Genomic DNA, 22,343 nt, shown 5'->3' with positions numbered 1-22,343 from the left:
CTTACTGTTCTCTATAGAACATATATACAGTAGACCTTACTGCTCTCTATAGAACATATATACAGTAGACCTTACTGCTCTCTATAGTAACATATATACAGTAGACCTTACTGCTCTCTATATTAACATATATACAGTAGACCTTACTGCTCTCTATAGTAACATATATACAGTAGACCTTACTGCTCTCTATATTAACATATATACAGTAGACCTTACTGCTCTCTATATTAACATATATACAGTAGACCTTACTGCTCTCTATATTAACATATATACAGTAGACTTTACTGCTCTCTATATTAACATATATACAGTAGACCTTACTGCTCTCTATATTAACATATATACAGTAGACCTTACTGCTCTCTATCTTAACATATATACAGTAGACCTTACTGCTGTCTATCTTAACATATATACAGTAGACCTTACTGCTCTCTATATTAACATATATACAGTAGACCTTACTGCTCTCTATAGAACATATATACAGTAGACCTTACTGCTCTCTATAGAACATATATACAGTAAACCTTACTGCTCTCTATAGTAACATATACACAGTAGACCTTACTGCTCTCTATATGTTCTATAGAGAGCAGTAAGGTCTACTGTATATATTAACATATATACAGTAGACCTTACTGCTCTCTATAGTAACATATATACAGTAAACCTTACTGCTCTCTATAGAACATATATACAGTAAACCTTACTGCTCTCTATAGAACATATATACAGTAGACCTTACTGCTCTCTATAGTAACATATATACAGTAAACCTTACTGCTCTCTATAGAACATATATACAGTAGACCTTACTGCTCTCTATAGAACATATATACAGTAGACCTTACTGCTCTCTATATTAACATATATACAGTAGACCTTACTGCTCTCTATATTAACATATATACAGTAGACCTTACTGCTCTCTATAGTAACATATATACAGTAGACCTTACTGCTCTCTATAGTAACATATATACAGTAAACCTTACTGCTCTCTATAGAACATATATACAGTAGACCTTACTGCTCTCTATAGTAACATATATACAGTAAACCTTACTGCTCTCTATAGAACATATATACAGTAGACCTTACTGCTCTCTATATAGAACATATATACAGTACACCTTACTGCTCTCTATAGAACATATATACAGTAGACCTTACTGCTCTCTATAGAACATATATACAGTAGACCTTACTGCTCTCTATATTAACATATATACAGTAGACCTTACTGCTCTCTATAGTAACATATATACAGTAGACCTTACTGCTCTCTATATTAACATATATACAGTAGACCTTACTGCTCTATATATTTCATATATACAGTAGACCTTACTGCTCTCTATATTAACATATATACAGTAGACCTTACTGCTCTCTATATTAACATATATACAGTAGACCTTACTGCTCTCTATAGAACATATATACAGTAGACCTTACTGCTCTCTATAGTAACATATATACAGTAGACCTTACTGCTCTCTATAGTAACATATATACAGTAGACCTTACTGCTCTCTATAGTAACATATATACAGTAGACCTTACTGCTCTCTATAGAACATATATACAGTAGACCTTACTGCTCTCTATAGAACATATATACAGTAGACCTTACTGCTCTCTATAGTAACATATATACAGTAGACCTTACTGCTCTCTATATTAACATATATACAGTAGACCTTAATGCTCTCTATATTAACATATATACAGTAGACCTTACTGCTGTCTATAGTAACATATATACAGTAGACCTTACTGCTCTCTATATTAACATATATACAGTAGACCTTACTGCTCTCTATATTAACATATATACAGTAGACCTTACTGCTCTCTATATTAACATATATACAGTAGACCTTACTGCTCTCTATATTAACATATATACAGTAGACCTTACTGCTGTCTATCTTAACATATATACAGTAGACCTTACTGCTCTCTATATTAACATATATACAGTAGACCTTACTGCTCTCTATAGTAACATATATACAGTAGACCTTACTGCTCTCTATATTAACATATATGCAGTATACCTTACTGCTCTCTATATTAACATATATACAGTAGACCTTACTGCTCTCTATATTAACATATATACAGTAGACCTTACTGCTCTCTATATTAACATATATACAGTAGACCTTACTGCTCTCTATAGAACATATATACAGTAGACCTTACTGCTCTCTATATTAACATATATACAGTATACCTTACTGCTCTCTATAGGACATATATACAGTAGACCTTACTGCTCTCTATAGAACATATATACAGTATACCTTACTGCTCTCTATAGGACATATATACAGTATACCTTACTGCTCTCTATAATAACATATATACAGTAGACCTTACTGCTCTCTATATTAACATATATACAGTAGACCTTACTGCTCTCTATATTAACATATATACAGTAGACCTTACTGCTGTCTATATTAAGAAATATACAATAGACCTTACTGCTGTCTATATTAAGAAATATACAATAGACCTTACTGCTCTCTATATTAACATATATACAGTAGACCTTACTGCTCTCTATATTAACATATATACAGTAGACCTTACTGCTCTCTATATTAACATATATACAGTAGACCTTACTGCTCTCTATAGAACATATATACAGTAGACCTTACTGCTCTCTATATTAACATATATACAGTAGACCTTACTGCTCTCTATATTAACATATATACAGTAGACCTTACTGCTCTCTATAGTAACATATATACAGTAGACCTTACTGTTCTCTATATTAACATATATACAGTAGACCTTACTGCTCTATATATTTCATATATACAGTAGACCTTACTGCTCTCTATATTAACATATATACAGTAGACCTTACTGCTCTCTATATTAACATATATACAGTAGACCTTACTGCTCTCTATAGAACATATATACAGTAGACCTTACTGCTCTCTATAGTAACATATATACAGTAGACCTTACTGCTCTCTATATTAACATATATACAGTAGACCTTACTGCTCTCTATAGAACATATATACAGTAGACCTTACTGCTCTCTATATTAACATATATACAGTATACCTTACTGCTCTCTATAGGACATATATACAGTAGACCTTACTGCTCTCTATAGAACATATATACAGTATACCTTACTGCTCTCTATAGGACATATATACAGTATACCTTACTGCTCTCTATAATAACATATATACAGTAGACCTTACTGCTCTCTATATTAACATATATACAGTAGACCTTACTGCTCTCTATAGTAACATATATACAGTAGACCTTACTGCTGTCTATATTAAGAAATATACAATAGACCTTACTGCTGTCTATATTAAGAAATATACAATAGACCTTACTGCTCTCTATATTAACATATATACAGTAGACCTTACTGCTCTCTATATTAACATATATACAGTAGACCTTACTGCTCTCTATAGAACATATATACAGTAGACCTTACTGCTCTCTATATTAACATATATACAGTAGACCTTACTGCTCTCTATAGTAACATATATACAGTAGACCTTACTGTTCTCTATATTAACATATATACAGTAGACCTTACTGCTCTATATATTTCATATATACAGTAGACCTTACTGCTCTCTATATTAACATATATACAGTAGACCTTACTGCTCTCTATATTAACATATATACAGTAGACCTTACTGCTCTCTATAGAACATATATACAGTAGACCTTACTGCTCTCTATAGTAACATATATACAGTAGACCTTACTGCTCTCTATAGTAACATATATACAGTAGACCTTACTGTTCTCTATAGAACATATATACAGTAGACCTTACTGCTCTCTATATTAACATATATACAGTATACCTTACTGCTCTCTATAGTAACATATATACAGTAGACCTTACTGCTCTCTATAGAACATATATACAGTAGACCTTACTGCTCTCTATAGAACATATATACAGTAGACCTTACTGCTCTCTATAGTAACATATATACAGTAGACCTTACTGCTCTCTATATTAACATATATACAGTAGACCTTACTGCTCTCTATATTAACATATATACAGTAGACCTTACTGCTGTCTATAGTAACATATATACAGTAGACCTTACTGCTCTCTATATTAACATATATACAGTAGACCTTACTGCTCTCTATATTAACATATATACAGTAGAGCTTACTGCTCTCTATATTAACATATATACAGTAGAGCTTACTGCTCTCTATATTAACATATATACAGTAGACCTTACTGCTCTCTATATTAACATATATACAGTAGACCTTACTGCTGTCTATCTTAACATATATACAGTAGACCTTACTGCTCTCTATATTAACATATATACAGTAGACCTTACTGCTCTCTATATTAACATATATACAGTAGACCTTACTGCTCTCTATAGTAACATATATACAGTAGACCTTACTGCTCTCTATATTAACATATATGCAGTATACCTTACTGCTCTCTATATTAACATATATACAGTAGACCTTACTGCTCTCTATATTAACATATATACAGTAGAACTTACTGCTCTCTATATTAACATATATACAGTAGACCTTACTGCTCTCTATAGAACATATATACAGTAGACCTTACTGCTCTCTATATTAACATATATACAGTAGACCTTACTGCTCTCTATAGAACATATATACAGTAGACCTTACTGCTCTCTATAGGACATATATACAGTATACCTTACTGCTCTCTATAGTAACATATATACAGTAGACCTTACTGCTCTCTATATTAACATATATACAGTAGACCTTACTGCTCTCTATATTAACATATATACAGTAGACCTTACTGCTGTCTATATTAAGAAATATACAGTAGACCTTACTGCTGTCTATATTAAGAAATATACAGTAGACCTTACTGCTCTCTATATTAACATATATACAGTAGACCTTACTGCTCTCTATAGAACATATATACAGTAGACCTTACTGCTCTCTATAGTAACATATATACAGTAGACCTTACTGCTCTCTATATTAACATATATACAGTAGACCTTACTGCTCTCTATAGTAACATATATACAGTAGACCTTACTGCTCTCTATATTAACATATATACAGTATACCTTACTGCTCTCTATATTAACATATATACAGTAGACCTTACTGCTCTCTATAGAACATATATACAGTAGACCTTACTGCTCTCTATAGGACATATATACAGTATACCTTACTGCTCTCTATAGTAACATATATACAGTAGACCTTACTGCTCTCTATATTAACATATATACAGTAGACCTTACTGCTCTCTATATTAACATATATACAGTAGACCTTACTGCTGTCTATATTAAGAAATATACAATAGACCTTACTGCTGTCTATATTAAGAAATATACAATAGACCTTACTGCTCTCTATATTAACATATATACAGTAGACCTTACTGCTCTCTATATTAACATATATACAGTAGACCTTACTGCTCTCTATAGTAACATATATACAGTAGACCTTACTGCTCTCTATAGAACATATATACAGTAGACCTTACTGCTCTCTATAGAACATATATACAGTAGACCTTACTGCTCTCTATAGAACATATATACAGTAGACCTTACTGCTCTCTATATTAACATATATACAGTATACCTTACTGCTCTCTATATTAACATATATACAGTAGACCTTACTGCTCTCTATAGAACATATATACAGTAGACCTTACTGCTCTCTATAGGACATATATACAGTATACCTTACTGCTCTCTATAGTAACATATATACAGTAGACCTTACTGCTCTCTATATTAACATATATACAGTAGACCTTACTGCTCTCTATATTAACATATATACAGTAGACCTTACTGCTGTCTATATTAAGAAATATACAATAGACCTTACTGCTCTCTATAGAACATATATACAGTAGACCTTACTGCTCTCTATATTAAGAAATATACAATAGACCTTACTGCTCTCTATATTAACATATATACAGTAGACCTTACTGCTCTCTATATTAACATATATACAGTAGACCTTACTGCTCTCTATAGTAACATATATACAGTAGACCTTACTGCTCTCTATAGAACATATATACAGTAGACCTTACTGCTCTCTATAGAACATATATACAGTAGACCTTACTGCTCTCTATAGAACATATATACAGTAGACCTTACTGCTCTCTATAGAACATATATACAGTAGACCTTACTGCTCTCTATAGAACATATATACAGTAGACCTTACTGCTCTCTATAGTAACATACATACAGTAGAACTTACTGCTCTCTATATTAACATATATACAGTAGACCTTACTGCTCTCTATAGTAACATACAGTACCAGTCAAAAGTTTTAGAACACCAACTCTTTCAAGGGTTTTTCTTTATTTTTACTATTTTCTACAGTGTAGAAAAGTAGTGAAGACATCAAAACTATGAAATAACACATAGAATCATGTAATAACCAAAAAAGGGGGTAAACAAATAAAAATATATTTCACATTTGACATTCTTCAAATAGCCACCCTTTGCCTTGATGACAGCTTTGCACACTCTTGGTATTCTCTCAACCAGCTTCATGAGGTAGTCACCTGGAATACATTTCAATTAACAGGTGTGCCTTGTTGTAGGTTAATTTGTGGAATTTCTTTCCTTAATGTATTTGAGCCAATCAGTTGTGTTGTGACAAGTTAGAGGTGGTATACAGAAGATAGCCCTATTTGGTAAAAGACCAAGTCCATATTATGGCAAGAACAGCTCAAATACGCAAAGAGAAACGACAGTCCATAATTACTTTAAGACATGAAGGTCAGTCAAAATGATCTGACCAAGAAGGAGATTGATGGAGTGCTGCATCAGATGACCTGGCCTCCACAATCACCTGACCTCAACCCAATTGAGATGGTTTGCGATGAGTTGGACCGCAGAGTGAAGGAAAAGCAGCCAACAAGTGCTCATCATATGTGGGAACTCCTTCACGATTGTTGGAAAAGCATTTCAGGTTAACTTGGTTGAGAGAATGCCAAGAGTGTTCAAAACTGTAATCAAGGCAAAAGGTGGCTACTCTAAAGAATCTCAAATATATTTAGATTTGTTTAACACTTTTTTGGTTACTGCATGATTCCATATTTTCCATTTCATAGTTTTTATGTATTGACTATTATTCTACAATGTTACTATAGATTTCCCTCCACTGGAACTAAGAAAAACATGAAAAACAGCCCCAGACCATTATTCCTCCTCCACCAAACTTTACAGTTGGCACTATGCATTCGGGCAGTTAGCGTTCTCCTGGTATCCACCAAACCAAGATTCGTCTGTCGGACTGCCTGATGGTGAAGTGTGATTCATCACTCCAGAGTCCAATGGTGACGAGCTTTACACCACTCCAGCCGACGCTTGGCATTGCATGGTGATCTTAGGCTTGTGTGTGGCTGCTCAGCCATGGAAAGCCATTTCATGAAGCTCCTGACAAACAATTATTGTGCTCACGTTGCTTCCAGAGGTCGTTTGGAACTCGGAAGTGAGTGTTGCAACCGAGGACAGATGATTTTAACGTGCTACGTGCTTCAGCACTCGGCGGTCCCATTCTGTGAGATTGTGTGGCCTACCACTTCGCGGCTGAAACTGACTTGCTGGAAAGGTGGCATCCTATGACGGTGCCAAGTTGAAAGTCACTGACCTCTTCAGTACGGGCCATTCCACTGTCACTGTTTGTCTATGGAGATTGCATGGCTGTGTGATCAATTTTATACACCTGTCAGCAATGGGTTTGACTGAAATAGTCGAATCCGCTAATTTGAATGTCCACATACTTTTGGCCATGTAGTGTATATATAGAAGACTTTGCTTATCAACATGCATTCATGTTTTATTGCCTTTTTTTAACATAGCATATTTTCATCTCAGTAATGGTACACAAAACTGTACACCTTTTTTAAAGCCCTCCTCTACTCAAAAACAAATTTCATGCAGTGATTTGATCTACTCTGTAAAAACCTAACTACCCACATACCACCAGTCTGATACAGAAAACCTTAGCTCCCTATATTCCTCTGTCTGATTATACCGCCCGCCCTCTCTCCCTCCCTCCTTCCCCCTCTTCATGCCATTGGTCTTGTTTGTCTTTCCTTTTCCCCTGGGCTCAGGGTTTCCTGTAGGGTTGGGCAGCCTCATGTGAGCCATATCTTCCAGACAGCTGTAAAATAGCAGGCCTCACTCCCTTTCCTTCTCTCCTGCCCCAACTCTCTCTCGCTCTCTGAATTATTCCCTCCCTCTCTCTCTACTTCCCACCCTTTATCACTCTCCTTTTCTCTCTCCCCACCCTTTCTTGTTCTCCTTCATTCACTCTCACCTCTCTCTCTCGCCTCCCCCTGCTCTCTCTCACCTCCCCTCTGTCACTCTCTCGCACCTCCCCCTCTCTCTTTCTCTCTTGCTTCCCCCTCCCTCACCTCCCCCACTCTCACCTCCCGTCTCTCTCTCACCTCCCCTCTGTCTGTTTCTCACTCTTCTTCATTCTCTCTCGTCTCCCCATCATATATTATATATATATATATGATGGGGAGGCGAGAGAGAATATATATATATAAATAAATCTCACTTTCCATTCATTCTCCCCTCCACCCTCTCTCTCTCCTTCCTTCCATCTCTCTCCTCTCAATGTCTTTCTCTTTCCACCATTTTGTTTCTCACCAGGCTCCAGTTTTCAGAAGCCAGCTCATTCATCTTTACCCAACTGTCTCTTTCCTCTGTTTCACTGAATATCTAACAAACACAGACCAAGTGACTCTGGCATTCTGTTCTTGTTATCACTGTTGTGTGTATAATGCATATTGATATATCAAGGTAAAGCACATGTTTGTGACTGCAATCATGTGGGTTTTATTATTCAGAGATACCAACCACTCCAACCACTGGAAGCTTAGAGAGCCCATTCCCTGGTGATGACAAGACCATCATACAGAGAGGAAGCACCAGGGAGAATAGCTTGCAGATGTCTGTGTCCAGTTGCAGGTGGTTCCTTTTCATTTAGAAAATGCTCCGTTATTAAATAAATAAATGTTTTGCTCCATGAAGGAATCCAAAGATGTGTACGTCGCTATCTTGTCAATTTCATCATGGCGGCATAAACATTATTAGATTACTTCATGGCGCAAAATATGTATTTATTTTATAATGGAGCATTTTCTAAATTCAAACGAACCTCCTGCAACTGGACACAGACATTTTAGAAGATACATGTTTGGCCGAATCGAGAATGAAGATTGTATCACCAAATGAATGAATTGTCTGGGCTACACCAAGCAGTACCTATCCTGTAACAGTTAATAGACATTAGCCCATTCCAATCTGCTAACTACAGGGAGAGAGACAAAACATGCTTAGTAAGCTAGCTGTTGGAAAGTCTCCCCTCAATTCAAGCCATTCATAGATGCTAACTACCTTTAGCGCCTATTGACGATAGTATCTTCTGGCCGGGGGAGTTTTGTTAAGAGCGTCGTCGCACTTTCTGAACTTTAAAACACATCCCTTGCGTTTTGGTTTTGGAAACATAAGGAGCGTATCTTTCATATCAGCGAGAAATGATTTCCAAAAAACAAAACACCTGTGTGTAAACGGAAGACGGATGCACGCCACAAACATGTTGTCACTGAAAAATACTGTCGGCTGCAACTGTGTTAAAACAGTGCACAGTAAGTGTATATTTTGCATTTGTGAAATTATTTTGATGTAAAATTAAAGTAGAGGGGTTTATGTTTCTAGAACCGTGCCGCAATTGAGAATTGATTCACGTTTAGATGGAGTATTTGGCTGTTTTGGCTTCCAGAGACAATTGGCCTGTAAACAGAACATGTAAGGCCCTTGGACAATACGAAGTGGTGCCACTCTGAAAGGTTTGAGGCTGCAACCCAAGCTCATGTTGATCTTTCCACAGGCCACAGACTGGTGACATACCTGTGCACCCACTTCTTGCTCTTTTCAGCTTAAGCATTATTTCCTCAATCACTATCCTCTTCTAGCTTAGTTCATTTATATCACACAGATCCATAGATTTATTGTGAGGTGTTGTGTGGTGGAAGAGTAGTTTGTTGATGAGCTACTCACGGCTGACACAATTTGGCCAGGTCCTGATCTGTGGTTCCCGGGTGGAGGCCGCGGATGTAGAGGTTAGTTTTGCTCAGCTGCTCTCCACTGAGGCTGCCGCTACTGCTGCTACTGGTGGTGGTGTGGTTGGGGCTGGGTGGAGCCATCTGGTGGCTGGAGGACACATACGTCGGCTGGGGCAAGACAGAGACAGGATATGACATCAGCAACATGATATGACGACATTGGGTAGTAGCTGGCCAGCATGTTACGGGAGATTTGGTGGTAATGTAACGGAGGTGGTTTGGTAAAACAAATTTGCATGTAGAGTAGGCTAACCTTGCTTGAGTTGAGATTTTATGCCTATAGGCTTTAGCTCAGAAGGCTAAGATGTGCAGGAGACACAGATTTAAACACCAAACTGTCACAGCGCAATCCTACAATTCTCTACAGTCCACCATCCTGAAAAGACACAGCCATTAGATAAAATCTGTGCTGTTATCAGTCAACTCTCCAGGGGCCTCATTTATCAATATTGCATAGAAACTATTTGAAGAACTACTTATGAACGGAATTTAGAATGGTCGAACACATAGAAAGTGTCATTTATCAAACAATCCTAAAAGCATCATACACACACCGGTAGGAGATAATCATTGATAAATACCAATTGTTCTCAGCCTCAGTTGTTGTGCACGATCTTGGCTGTTTGCATTTCGAAACACCCCTAACTATCCATATACTGTATGGTCAAAAATCATCTCTTTAAAACCTGTGGGGAATATGACTACCAGCTCTCACAGTCTACATCAGAATTAGATGTTCATCCATGTATCTCAAATGTCAAATTTTATGTCAAAAGTTATTCTAAACGTTACATTTGGAAGAGTTTAAGGTTAAGTTTAGGCATTAACTCAGAATTGTTATGGTTAAGTTCAGGCTTTAACTCCAAATTCTTAAGGTTAGGCATTAACTCTAAATGGTTAAGATAAGTGTTAAGGTTTGGAATAGGCTTATAAGAAAAATATCAAAAACAACTTTCTATTGCAGGAATTGAACTTGCAACCGTTGGAATCAGGGGCAGATGCCTTCGCCCATCCCCGTCCGCAAAACTGAAAGCAACCTGAAGGCAAAAGCGCTCACTATTGCTTCTAGTGGCCGGGTTCCATGCCATCTCCCGACATCCTTAGACATGGATGGACGTCCAATACTGACTTGTATCACAGGTGACGTGGCTGGAATATACAATGCAGTGACATGAAATACAATGGCGCTAAGAAAAAAAAAGTTTCCGTGTCAGAGACTGAGTACAACCAAAAGGTTTTATTTGGCTCGCTCAGTTGAGCTTGACCAGTAAAAATTAAAACATAGCTACAAAGAGAGGACCATTAGGACAACTAAAGATGCTTTAGCAATAGCAAAATATACTTAAAATGAGCAGGCAACACTCATCCATCCTCAACAGCTCCCTCCTGTAGGAGTATAGGCCAACATTGCTGTTCTGCAGAATGATTGAATTGTGCATTCGACTTGGCCACCACATTCAGCAGCGCCTTTTGCCCATCACATAACCTATCACCTGCACATTAAGAGTAGAAGCCTTTTCTGTTCACATAGTTTAAATCATTTTGGGATGGTGATTTTAAGGCAACGTGGGGGCCATTTGTATTTGGGAACCCATTGATGGCATCATGGTAAAGAAACCCCTCGACCTGTTGTTCAATGGTGTATGGAAATTGTATGTGCTTCTGTTCATTTTCCTGATTTCATTTTTCATTTTAACTAGGCAAGTCAGTTAAGGACAAATTCTTATTTACAATGATGGCCTACTCTGGCCAAATCTGGACGGCACTGGGCCAATTGTGCGCTGCCCTATGGGACTCCCAATCACGGCCGGATGTGATACAGCCTGGATTCGAACCAGGTACTATAGAGATGCCTCTTGCACTGAGATGTAGTGCCTTAGAACGCTGCGCCACTCTGGAGCTGATGATTGCGTCCTAAACATTGGCTCATCGAGGGCTGTGAGATGCCGATGGACAAGCTCCCCCTGAAAAGTGCCAGTTGCCAAAAACCAGAGGGTGGATGGACTTGGATGTGTACCGGAATGGCATGTGTTCACATTTTTAAAGTAGGTCTTAAAGCTGCAATATGTCACTTTTTGGGCGACCTGACAAAATCCTATAAGATTGGTTTTGGGAAACGATATCTGATGAGCCAATCTGTACTTTCTGAAAAAAAAGTCCCACCTGTCTCTAAAAATGCGTTCTCTGCAAAACGCAGCATGTGCCAAATCTAACAACGGAGCAAGATCAGACATCTCATTCGATTTCTCATTATCTCAGACTTTTATAGTATTTCAACAATGGTTTCACTTTCACACATACCTTTAATTTAACAAATTACTGTACATTATATGGATTATTATTGTAAAAATGAACTGATTTGGTCAGATTATATAGCATGTCAATATGTTGCATGAATTCACAATGGAAATACAATTAACTGAAACATTTTGATTTATTATTGCTCTCACAATTTCACACATATACAGTATTTTCCCCATTCTACTCTTGCAGTTCCCTTATTTCACCACTTGGCACTGTGCGTACGCATGGTCATGGCTGTGTGTAAGTTTACCACACTCTCAAGCAAACGTTCATATTGATATATCTCCCACTTGGCGTGTAAATGATCCCATGCATGGTTTACACATAGATTTGTGTCTACACATGATTGATGAATGAGGCCCCAGGCTTCTCACGGCCCCACTGAGTGTAGCCTAATTTACACAAATCAATGAAGAAAACAATTAGCAAAAAGGCAACATTTCAATATGGTACCCTACAGATCAGGGGTCAGGGCTGAGAAATCAATAGCAATTTTCTTAGGGTGGCAGGTAGCCTAGCAGTTAAGAGTGTTTGGCCACTAATCAAATGATCATTAGTTGGAATACCTGAGCTGACAAGGTGAAACATCTGTCAGTGTGCTCTTGAGCAAGGCACTTAACCCTAATTTGCTCCAGGGGTGCCGTACTACTATGGCTGACCCTGTAAAACAACACATTTCACTGCACCTATCTGGTGTATGTGACAATATTTTTTTTTGTAATCTAACTACACTGCCTGCTGGATAGGCTTTCAGTGTACTTAACTGTCTGCTAGATAGGCTTTCAGTGTACTTAACTGTCTGCTAGATAGGCTTTCAGTGTACTTAACTGTCTGCTAGATAAGCTTTCAGTGTACTTAACTGTCTGCTAGATAGGCTTTCAGTGTACTTAACTGTCTGCTAGATAGGCTTTCAGTGTACTTAACTGTCTGCTAGATAGGCTTTCAGTGTACTTAACTGTCTGCTAGATAAGCTTTCAGTGTACTTAACTGTCTGCTAGATAGGCTTTCAGTGTACTTAACTGTCTGCTAGATAAGCTTTCAGTGTACTTAACTGTCTGCTAGATAGGCTTTCAGTGTACTTAACTGTCTGCTAGATAGGCTTTCAGTGTACTTAACTGTCTGCTAGATAAGCTTTCAGTGTACTTAACTGTCTGCTAGATAGGCTTTCAGTGTACTTAAATGTCTGGTAGATAGGCTTTCAGTGTACTTAAATGTCTGGTAGATAGGCTTTCAGTGTACTTAACTGTCTGCTTAGATAGGCTTTCAGTGTACTTAACTGTCTCCTAGATAGGCTTTCAGTGTACTTAAATGTCTGGTAGATAGGCTTTCAGTGTACTTAACTGCCTGCTGGATAGGCTTTCAGTGTACTTAACTGTCTGCTAGATAGGCTTTCAGTGTACTTAACTGTCTGCTTAGATAGGCTTTCAGTGTACTTAACTAGATAGGCTTTCAGTGTACTTAACTGCCTGCTATATAGGCTTTCAGTGTACTTAAATGTCTGCTAGATAGGCTTTCAGTGTACTTAACTGTCTGCTTAGATAGGCTTTCAGTGTACTTAACTAGATAGGCTTTCAGTGTACTTAACTGTCTGCTATATAGGCTTTCAGTGTACTTAACTAGATAGGCTTTCAGTGTACTTAACTGTCTGCTAGATAGGCTTTCAGTGTACTTAACTGTCTGCTTAGATAGGCTTTCAGTGTACTTAACTAGATAGGCTTTCAGTGTACTTAACTGTCTGCTATATAGGCTTTCAGTGTACTTAACTAGATAGGCTTTCAGTGTACTTAACTAGATAGGCTTTCAGTGTACTTAAATGTTTGCTAGATAGGCTTTCAGTGTACTTAAATGTTTGCTAGATAGGCTTTCAGTATAGGAATACCCTGATCTGCTAATAGGGCAATATTAACATAAACATTACCATCTTGACCTATAATCACCAGACCATGGATACACTTCTAGACAGAGAACTCTTCACATTAATCACATTTCACATTAATCACATTTCAGTTGAGTCAGCATTTTACACGGCTGCTATAGCAACAAGTCAATTTATATCAATACTGAGCTAACCGCGCTTTGGAGTGGAAATCAGTTACTGTTCGAACCAATGACAGGCCCCTGTGAATCAATGCTGTCAGTTTGGTGGAAAAAGAGATATTAGATATGCATATTAGATACAGTAGAAGGTGAAAGCAAGCAGCGTGTCTCAAAATGGATGAAGCTCAGTTAGCCTAATGAGCGTCATTCCAGCCCTCTGTAGTCACCTCCCACTCTGTTAATAACCCCCTGCTCCACTCTGCTCCAGTACTGACCTTCTGGTGTCCAACCAGCTGGGACCATTGTTTCCTTTGCCCGTGATTGGTGACCTGCTCTAATGAAACAGTTCCTCCTCTTTCCCCTCCTCCTCTCTCTCTAACAACTTACATCCTTCCCCAAACCACTGTTCTTGTCACACCCTGATCTGTTTCACCTGTCCTTGTGATTGTCTCCACCCCCTCCAGGTGTCGCTTGTTTTCTGTCTCTCTGTGCCAGTTTGTCTTGTATGTCCAAGTCAACCAGTGTGGTTTTTACCGTGCGCCTGCCTTTTCTATTCTCTTTTTGCTAGTCCTCCCGGTTTTTGACCGTTGCCTGTTTCTGGGCTCTGTACCCACCTGCCTGACCATTCTGCCTGCCTTGACCTCGAGCCTGCCTGCCACTCTGGACTCTGAACTGGTTTTGACCTTTTGCCTGTCCACGACCATTCTCTTTCCTACATCTTTTTGGATCAATAAACATCTAAGACTCCAACCATCTGCCTCCTGTATCTGGGTCTCGCCTTGTGCCCTGATGGTTCTACTCTTCCTCTCCCTTTCTGACTGTCTTTCTGCTGCTCTACCTTTCTGCTGCTCTCCCTTTCTGACTGTCTTTCTGCTGCTCTACCTTTCTGCTGCTCTACCTTTCTGACTGTCTTTCTGCTGCTCTACCTTTCTGCTGCTCTCCCTTTCTGACTGTCTTTCTGCTGCTCTACCTTTCTGCTGCTCTACCTTTCTGCTGCTCTCCCTTTCTACCTTTCTGCTGCTCTCCCTTTCTTTCTACTGCTCTACCTTTCTGACTCAATCACATTTATTTATAAAGCTGTTTTTACACCAGCCGATGTCACAAAGTACTGAATAGAAACCCAGCTTAAAACCCCAAACAGCAAGCAATGCAGATGTAGAAACACGGTGGCTAGGAAAAACTCCCTAGAAAGGCCAGAACCTAGGAAGAAACCTAGAGGGAACCAGGCTCTGAGGGGTGGCCAGTCCTCTTCTGGCTGTGCCAGGTGGAGATTATAACAGAACATGTCTTCTACTGTCTTCCACTCCTCTCTCTTTCTGACTGTCTTTCTACTCCTCTACTTTTCTGACTGTCTTTCTACTCCTCTACCTTTCTGACTGTCTTTCTACTCCTCTACCTTTCTGTCTGTCTTTCTACTCCTCTACCTTTCTGACTGTCTTTCTACTCCTCTACCTTTCTGACTGTCTTTCTACTCCTCTACCTTTCTGACTGTCTTTCTACTCCTCTACCTTTCTGACTGTCTTTCTACTCCTCTACCTTTCTGACTGTCTTTCTACTCCTCTACCTTTCTGACTGTCTTTCTACTCCTCTACTTTTCTGACTGTCTTTCTACTCCTCTACCTTTCTGACTGTCTTTCTACTCCTCTACCTTTCTGACTGTCTTTCTACTCCTCTACTTTTCTGACTGTCTTTCTACTCCTCTACTTTTCTGACTGTCTTTCTACTCCTCTACCTTTCTGACTGTCTTTCTACTCCTCTACCTTTCTGACTGTCTTTCTACTCCTCTACTTTTCTGACTGTCTTTCTACTCCTCTACCTTTCTGACTGTCTTTCTACTCCTCTACCTTTCTGACTGTCTTTCTACTCCTCTACCTTTCTGACTGTCTTTCTACTCCTCTCTCTTTCTGACTGTCTTTCTACTCCTCTACCTTTCTGACTGTCTTTCTGCTCCTCTACCTTTCTGACTGTCTTTCTGCTCCTCTACCTTTCTGACTGTCTTTCTGCTCCTCTACCTTTCTGACTGTCTTTCTACTCCTCTACCTTTCTGTCTTTCTACTCCTCTACCTTTCTGACTGTCTTTCTACTCCTCTACCTTTCTGACTGTCTTTCTACTCCTCTACCTTTCTGACTGTCTTTCTACTCCTCTCTCTTTCTGACTGTCTTTCTACTCCTCTACCTTTCTGACTGTCTTTCTGCTCCTCTACCTTTCTGACTGTCTTTCTGCTCCTCTACCTTTCTGACTGTCTTTCTGCTCCTCTACCTTTCTGTCTTTCTACTCCTCTACCTTTCTGACTGTCTTTCTACTCCTCTACCTTTCTGACTGTCTTTCTACTCCTCTACCTTTCTGACTGTCTTTCTACTCTACCTTTCTGTCTGTCTTTCTGCTCCTCTACCTTTCTGACTGTCTTTCTGCTCCTCTACCTTTCTGTCTTTCTACTCCTCTACCTTTCTGTCTTTCTACTCCTCTACCTTTCTGTCTTTCTACTCCTCTACCTTTCTGACTGTCTTTCTGCTCCTCTACCTTTCTGTCTTTCTGCTCCTCTACCTTTCTGACTGTCTTTCTACTCCTCTACCTTTCTGACTGTCTTTCTACTCCTCTACCTTTCTGACTGTCTTTCTACTCCTCTACCTTTCTGACTGTCTTTCTGCTCCTCTACTTTTCTGACTGTCTTTCTACTCCTCTACCTTTCTGACTGTCTTTCTACTCCTCTACCTTTCTGACTGTCTTTCTACTCCTCTACCTTTCTGACTGTCTTTCTACTCCTCTACCTTTCTGACTGTCTTTCTACTCCTCTACCTTTCTGACTGTCTTTCTACTCCTCTACCTTTCTGACTGTCTTTCTACTCCTCTACCTTTCTGACTGTCTTTCTACTCCTCTACCTTTCTGACTGTCTTTCTGCTCCTCTACCTTTCTGACTGTCTTTCTACTCCTCTACCTTTCTGACTGTCTTTCTGCTCCTCTACCTTTCTGTCTTTCTGCTCCTCTACCTTTCTGTCTTTCTGCTCCTCTACCTTTCTGTCTTTCTACTCCTCTACCTTTCTGACTGTCTTTCTACTCCTCTACCTTTCTGACTGTCTTTCTACTCCTCTACCTTTCTGTCTTTCTACTCCTCTACCTTTCTGACTGTCTTTCTACTCCTCTACCTTTCTGACTGTCTTTCTACTCCTCTACCTTTCTGACTGTCTTTCTACTCCTCTACCTTTCTGACTGTCTTTCTACTCCTCTACCTTTCTGACTGTCTTTCTACTCCTCTACCTTTCTGACTGTCTTTCTACTCTACCTTTCTGTCTTCACTCAGTTTTGTATTCAACATGGCCTTCACAACATCCAGCAGCACCGAGCCATGAACCCCTCCATAAATCAGAGGAGTTTTACCACCCCTTCATTTATCACTGTTGTTACTCTCACAGAGCCCCTTCTTTCATCATACCCATTCTACACCTCTAATCTGCCTCTCTTCAGCATCAATAGTAAGTAGTGCATTGTTTGTTTTCCTACAATCACAACCTCTTCCTGTCTGGAGACCCTATCAGGAGGGATGCAGCTGCCTGGGTACTGGGTAGATAGGATCTGTACATGGCTGGTGAATGGATAGAGCTGGGACTGGGCATGGCTATAGAATCTGTATGATACTGGATGGAGATGTATGGAGCCTGGTGGTGGACAGGAATTGTATGCTTAATAGTTATAGAATCTGTATGCTGGAAGGAGCCTCGGCCTATATGAGGCCTGTCTGTTTCTGTCTGTTGGTTGGATGTTGGGGCTGGATAGATGGGCCTGGGCCTGCCTATAGGGTTTGTGTGATGCTTGACAGAGGATGGAGCCTGGGCTTGGTGCTGAATAGAGCTGTGTGCTGCTGGATGAGGCCTGTCTGGATGGGGCTGGATAGATGGGCCTGGGCCTGCCTATAGGATTTGTGTGATGCTTGACAGAGGATGGAGCCTGGGCTTGGTGCTGAATAGAGCTGTGTGCTGCTGGATGAGGCCTGTCTGGATGGATGGATGGATAGATGGGGCTGGATGGGCGTGGGCCATTGAGGCCTGTCTGGATCTATGTGTTTCTGGGGGAAGCCTGTCTGGATGGATGGATGGGGCTGGATGGGCGTGGGCCATTGAGGCCTGTCTGGATCTATGTGTTGCTGGGGGAAGCCTGTCTGGATGGATGGATGGGGCTGGATGGGCGTGGGCCATTGAGGCCTGTCTGGATCTATGTGTTGCTGGGGGAAGCCTGTCTGGATGGATGGATGGGGCTGGATGGGCGTGGGCCATTGAGGCCTGTCTGGATCTATGTGTTGCTGGAGGAAGCCTGTCTGGATGGATGGATGGGGCTGGATGGATTGGCCTGGGCCATTGAGGCCTGTCTAATTGGGGTTGTGAGCTGGTTAGCGGAAGGCGCTAATCCCTCTCATGTGCTCTCCGGTCAGAAGGTACAGACTCATTAAGGCTGCTCTGCTATGCTCTGTTCATTCTGAGAAAAGGAAAATGGCAGAGAACCAGAGAATCAGATGGATCCATACCCACCAGGCTCCCACCTGCCCCAACCCTGCCTGCTGCCTGTTGCCTGCATGCCTGCCTACCTGCCTGCCTGCTGCCTGCCTGCTTGCTGCCTGCTTGCTACCTGCTGCCTGCCCGTTGCCTGCATGCCTGCCTACCTGCCAGCCTGCTGCCTGCCTGCCTGCTTGCTGCCTGCTTGCTACCTGCTGCCTGCCCGTTGCCTGCATGCCTGCCTACCTGCCTGCCTGCCTGCTGCCTGCCTGCCTACCTGCCTGCCTGCTGCCTGCCTGCTTGCTACCTGCTGCCTACCTACCTGCCAGCTACAGGTGTTATCTTCTGACACACAGTACAGCAGGGCTCTCATGAAAAGGAGATGACTACATTCCTGACCTGGCATGTGTCTGTGTCCACAATGTACAGTATGTAACTGTACAGCTGCACATGATGGAGTTTAGCTCACACAACTCACACATGAGGTGAATCAACTCTTCTTGTCTCCTTCTCAAAGCTTCATAGGGAAGCAAGGAAAGCCTTTGAGAAGAAGATCCAAGGAGTGAAACGATCCTAGTGTCATTTATACTCAGTTCTCAATAAAACACACTTTCTAAATCTGTCAACATTGCACATTCGGCACAAATACACCAAACATTGCACAGCACTCACTCTATTTGCTGCCTAGTACTGTATTCTACTACAGTGTGCAGAAAAGGTTTTGGGAAAACAAAAGATAGTGGAAAAATAGCGATGGCAGTCTTCTGATACGTCTACTGCAACCTGCAACCTCACCAACAATTTAGAGACAACAGGTGAGTCTTCATTCTTCTCTCCCTCTCTGAGTCAATCTAGTTCTACATTCAAAAGTGCAAAAAACCTAAACCAGCAAACTGTTGTTTCAGATATGCAAAAAAGACATTGAAGAAAGACATTGAAAGACACTGAAGAAAGAGGAACACCCAGGGTTTGAGAAGAGGGGTTAACTTCAGTCTGTAAGAGAAAGGAAATATTTGCTGGCTCCCTTGTCCATGGGAACAGAACCACTGACAGCCAAAGAAGTCATGGTATGTAAAACAGAGTGTGAAAAAAAGAAGAAAATGGGAGAGGAGGAGAAGAGAGAAGGGGAAGGGATTGGTGTGTAATCAAAAGCAGGAGAAAGAAAGAGAAAAAATCAGTAAATTCTTCTCTTTGCTGGACCCTTTTTTCTCGTAGTAAAAAGACACAGAGCAGAGTTTACCACTTGACGTTGGTTTTACAAGTTTTCCCTCAGTAACTGTTGAGCTCTCACAATGAGACTAAACGTTTTCCCTCAGTAACTGTTGAGCTCTCACAATGAGACTAAACGTTTTCCCTCAGTAACTGTTGAGCTCTCACAATGAGACTAAACGTTTTCCCTCAGTAACTGTTGAGCTCTCACAATGAGACTAAACGTTTTCCCTCAGTAACTGTTGAGCTCTCACAATGAGACTAAACGTTTTCCCTCAGTAACTGTTGAGCTCTCACAATGAGACTAAACGTTTTCCCTCAGTAACTGTTGAGCTCTCACAATGAGACTAAACGTTTTCCCTCAGTAACTGTTGAGCTCTCACAATGAGACTAAACGTTTTCCCTCAGTAACTGTTGAGCTCTCACAATGAGACTAAACGTTTTCCCTCAGTAACTGTTGAGCTCTCACAATGAGACTAAACGTTTTCCCTCAGTAACTGTTGAGCTCTCACAATGAGACTAAACGTTTTCCCTCAGTAACTGTTGAGCTCTCACAATGAGACTAAACGTTTTCCCTCAGTAACTGTTGAGCTCTCACAATGAGACTAAACGTTTTCCCTCAGTAACTTTTGAGCTCTCACAATGAGACTAAACGTTTTCCCTCAGTAACTGTTGAGCTCTCACAATGAGACTAAACGTTTTCCCTCAGTAACTGTTGAGCTCTCACAATGAGACTAAACGTTTTCCCTCAGTAACTGTTGAGCTCTCACAATGAGACTAAACGTTTTCCCTCAGTAACTGTTGAGCTCTCACAATGAGACTAAACGTTTTCCCTCAGTAACTGTTGAGCTCTCACAATGAGACTAAACGTTTTCCCTCAGTAACTGTTGAGCTCTCACAATGAGACTAAACGTTTTCCCTCAGTAACTGTTGAGCTCTCACAATGAGACTAAACGTTTTCCCTCAGTAACTGTTGAGCTCTCACAATGAGACTAAACGTTTTCCTGGCAAAAAAAGGCTTGAGTTTGCAAAAGCAGAGTAATAGACACCCCTTCTATCCTGAAATGAGCACATTGTTTGAAACCAGAGGTAGCGTCCCAAATGGCACCCTACTTCCTATGTAGTGCACTGCTTTTGACCAAGGCCCATAGCACTCTGGTCAAAAGTAGTGCACTATAGGGAATAGAGTGCCATTTGACACAAACAGAATTCCATGAATTCCAGGTCATTAATCTGAGCAATCTGAATTCCTGCCAACCATGAGGCAGGGAAAGGAATAACACAGCCCTGGAAGAGGGAGCTAGTGTTATGTTTCAAGAAGGTTAAACACGACCTAGGCCTGTTTCAGCAATGTTCACAAACAAGTGACATGTGAAAGCATCAGGATGAAAACTAGGATCACAAAAAAGTGAATTCTAATTTTGAATTGTACAATTACCTGTGGAAAAATATTCACTTCATAGTTTCTTCATTTAAATTCCCTTAATATCTCACCATCTAACACCCCATATTCAACTTCAGAATTATATTCTGTTCTTTGGATGTTCCATAGCAAATCATCAGAGTACATCTTTAAAGTGGCAATCAGCAGTTGAAACAATAACAAAGCGTCTTCCGCCACAACTGTTTCTGTAAAATGATGGCTGATGAGGCTGGAGAAATGTAACCACTCTCAAATTCATAGACAGACAGAGCTATGGATGAAAGGACTGACCATCCATGATATCGAAATGATAGTTTAAACCATGTTTTGAGGCTATACAGTGCTTGTTTACATTGACTTTGTTTGCAAACATTGGAGTAAAACAAGCTTACATTTTGTGTTCTGATGGGGTATGACAGTTGAATTAAGCTCATGAGGTATTTATACTTCAAGAATCAATGGTTACATATCATTAATTTATAAGTCAAGAATTGGATGTAGCACCTGCAGATTGCACTTTTAAATGGTTCATTTTAAAATAAAATACATCTTATCAACTGCCAATCAATATCATTATCATTACAAACTGCTTCAGCTCTTGCAAATATGTTACATAATAATCAATCATCATATTCAATGTAACTATTTCAGGAGGCTACAGTATTTA

At 39.9% G+C, this 22,343-nt stretch overlaps 1 protein-coding gene across 2 annotated transcripts in view; it reads right to left on the bottom strand.

Annotated features, from left to right (window-relative positions):
* The window catches only part of LOC115165517 (RNA-binding motif, single-stranded-interacting protein 2), a 56,565-nt gene that overhangs the window by 30,940 nt on the left and 3,282 nt on the right, over nt 1–22,343 (bottom strand). For both annotated transcript variants that reach the window (XM_029718695.1, XM_029718696.1), the window contains exon 2: nt 10,153–10,325. In XM_029718695.1, coding sequence (XP_029574555.1) covers nt 10,153–10,325 — 173 coding nt within the window. The remainder of the gene's footprint in view (nt 1–10,152; nt 10,326–22,343) is intronic.

The sequence above is a fragment of the Salmo trutta genome, chromosome 28 (genome assembly GCF_901001165.1).
Source record: "Salmo trutta chromosome 28, fSalTru1.1, whole genome shotgun sequence".
In the NCBI taxonomy this organism is placed as follows: Eukaryota; Metazoa; Chordata; class Actinopteri; order Salmoniformes; family Salmonidae; genus Salmo; species Salmo trutta.
This window is presented reverse-complemented; position numbering and strand designations above follow the sequence as displayed.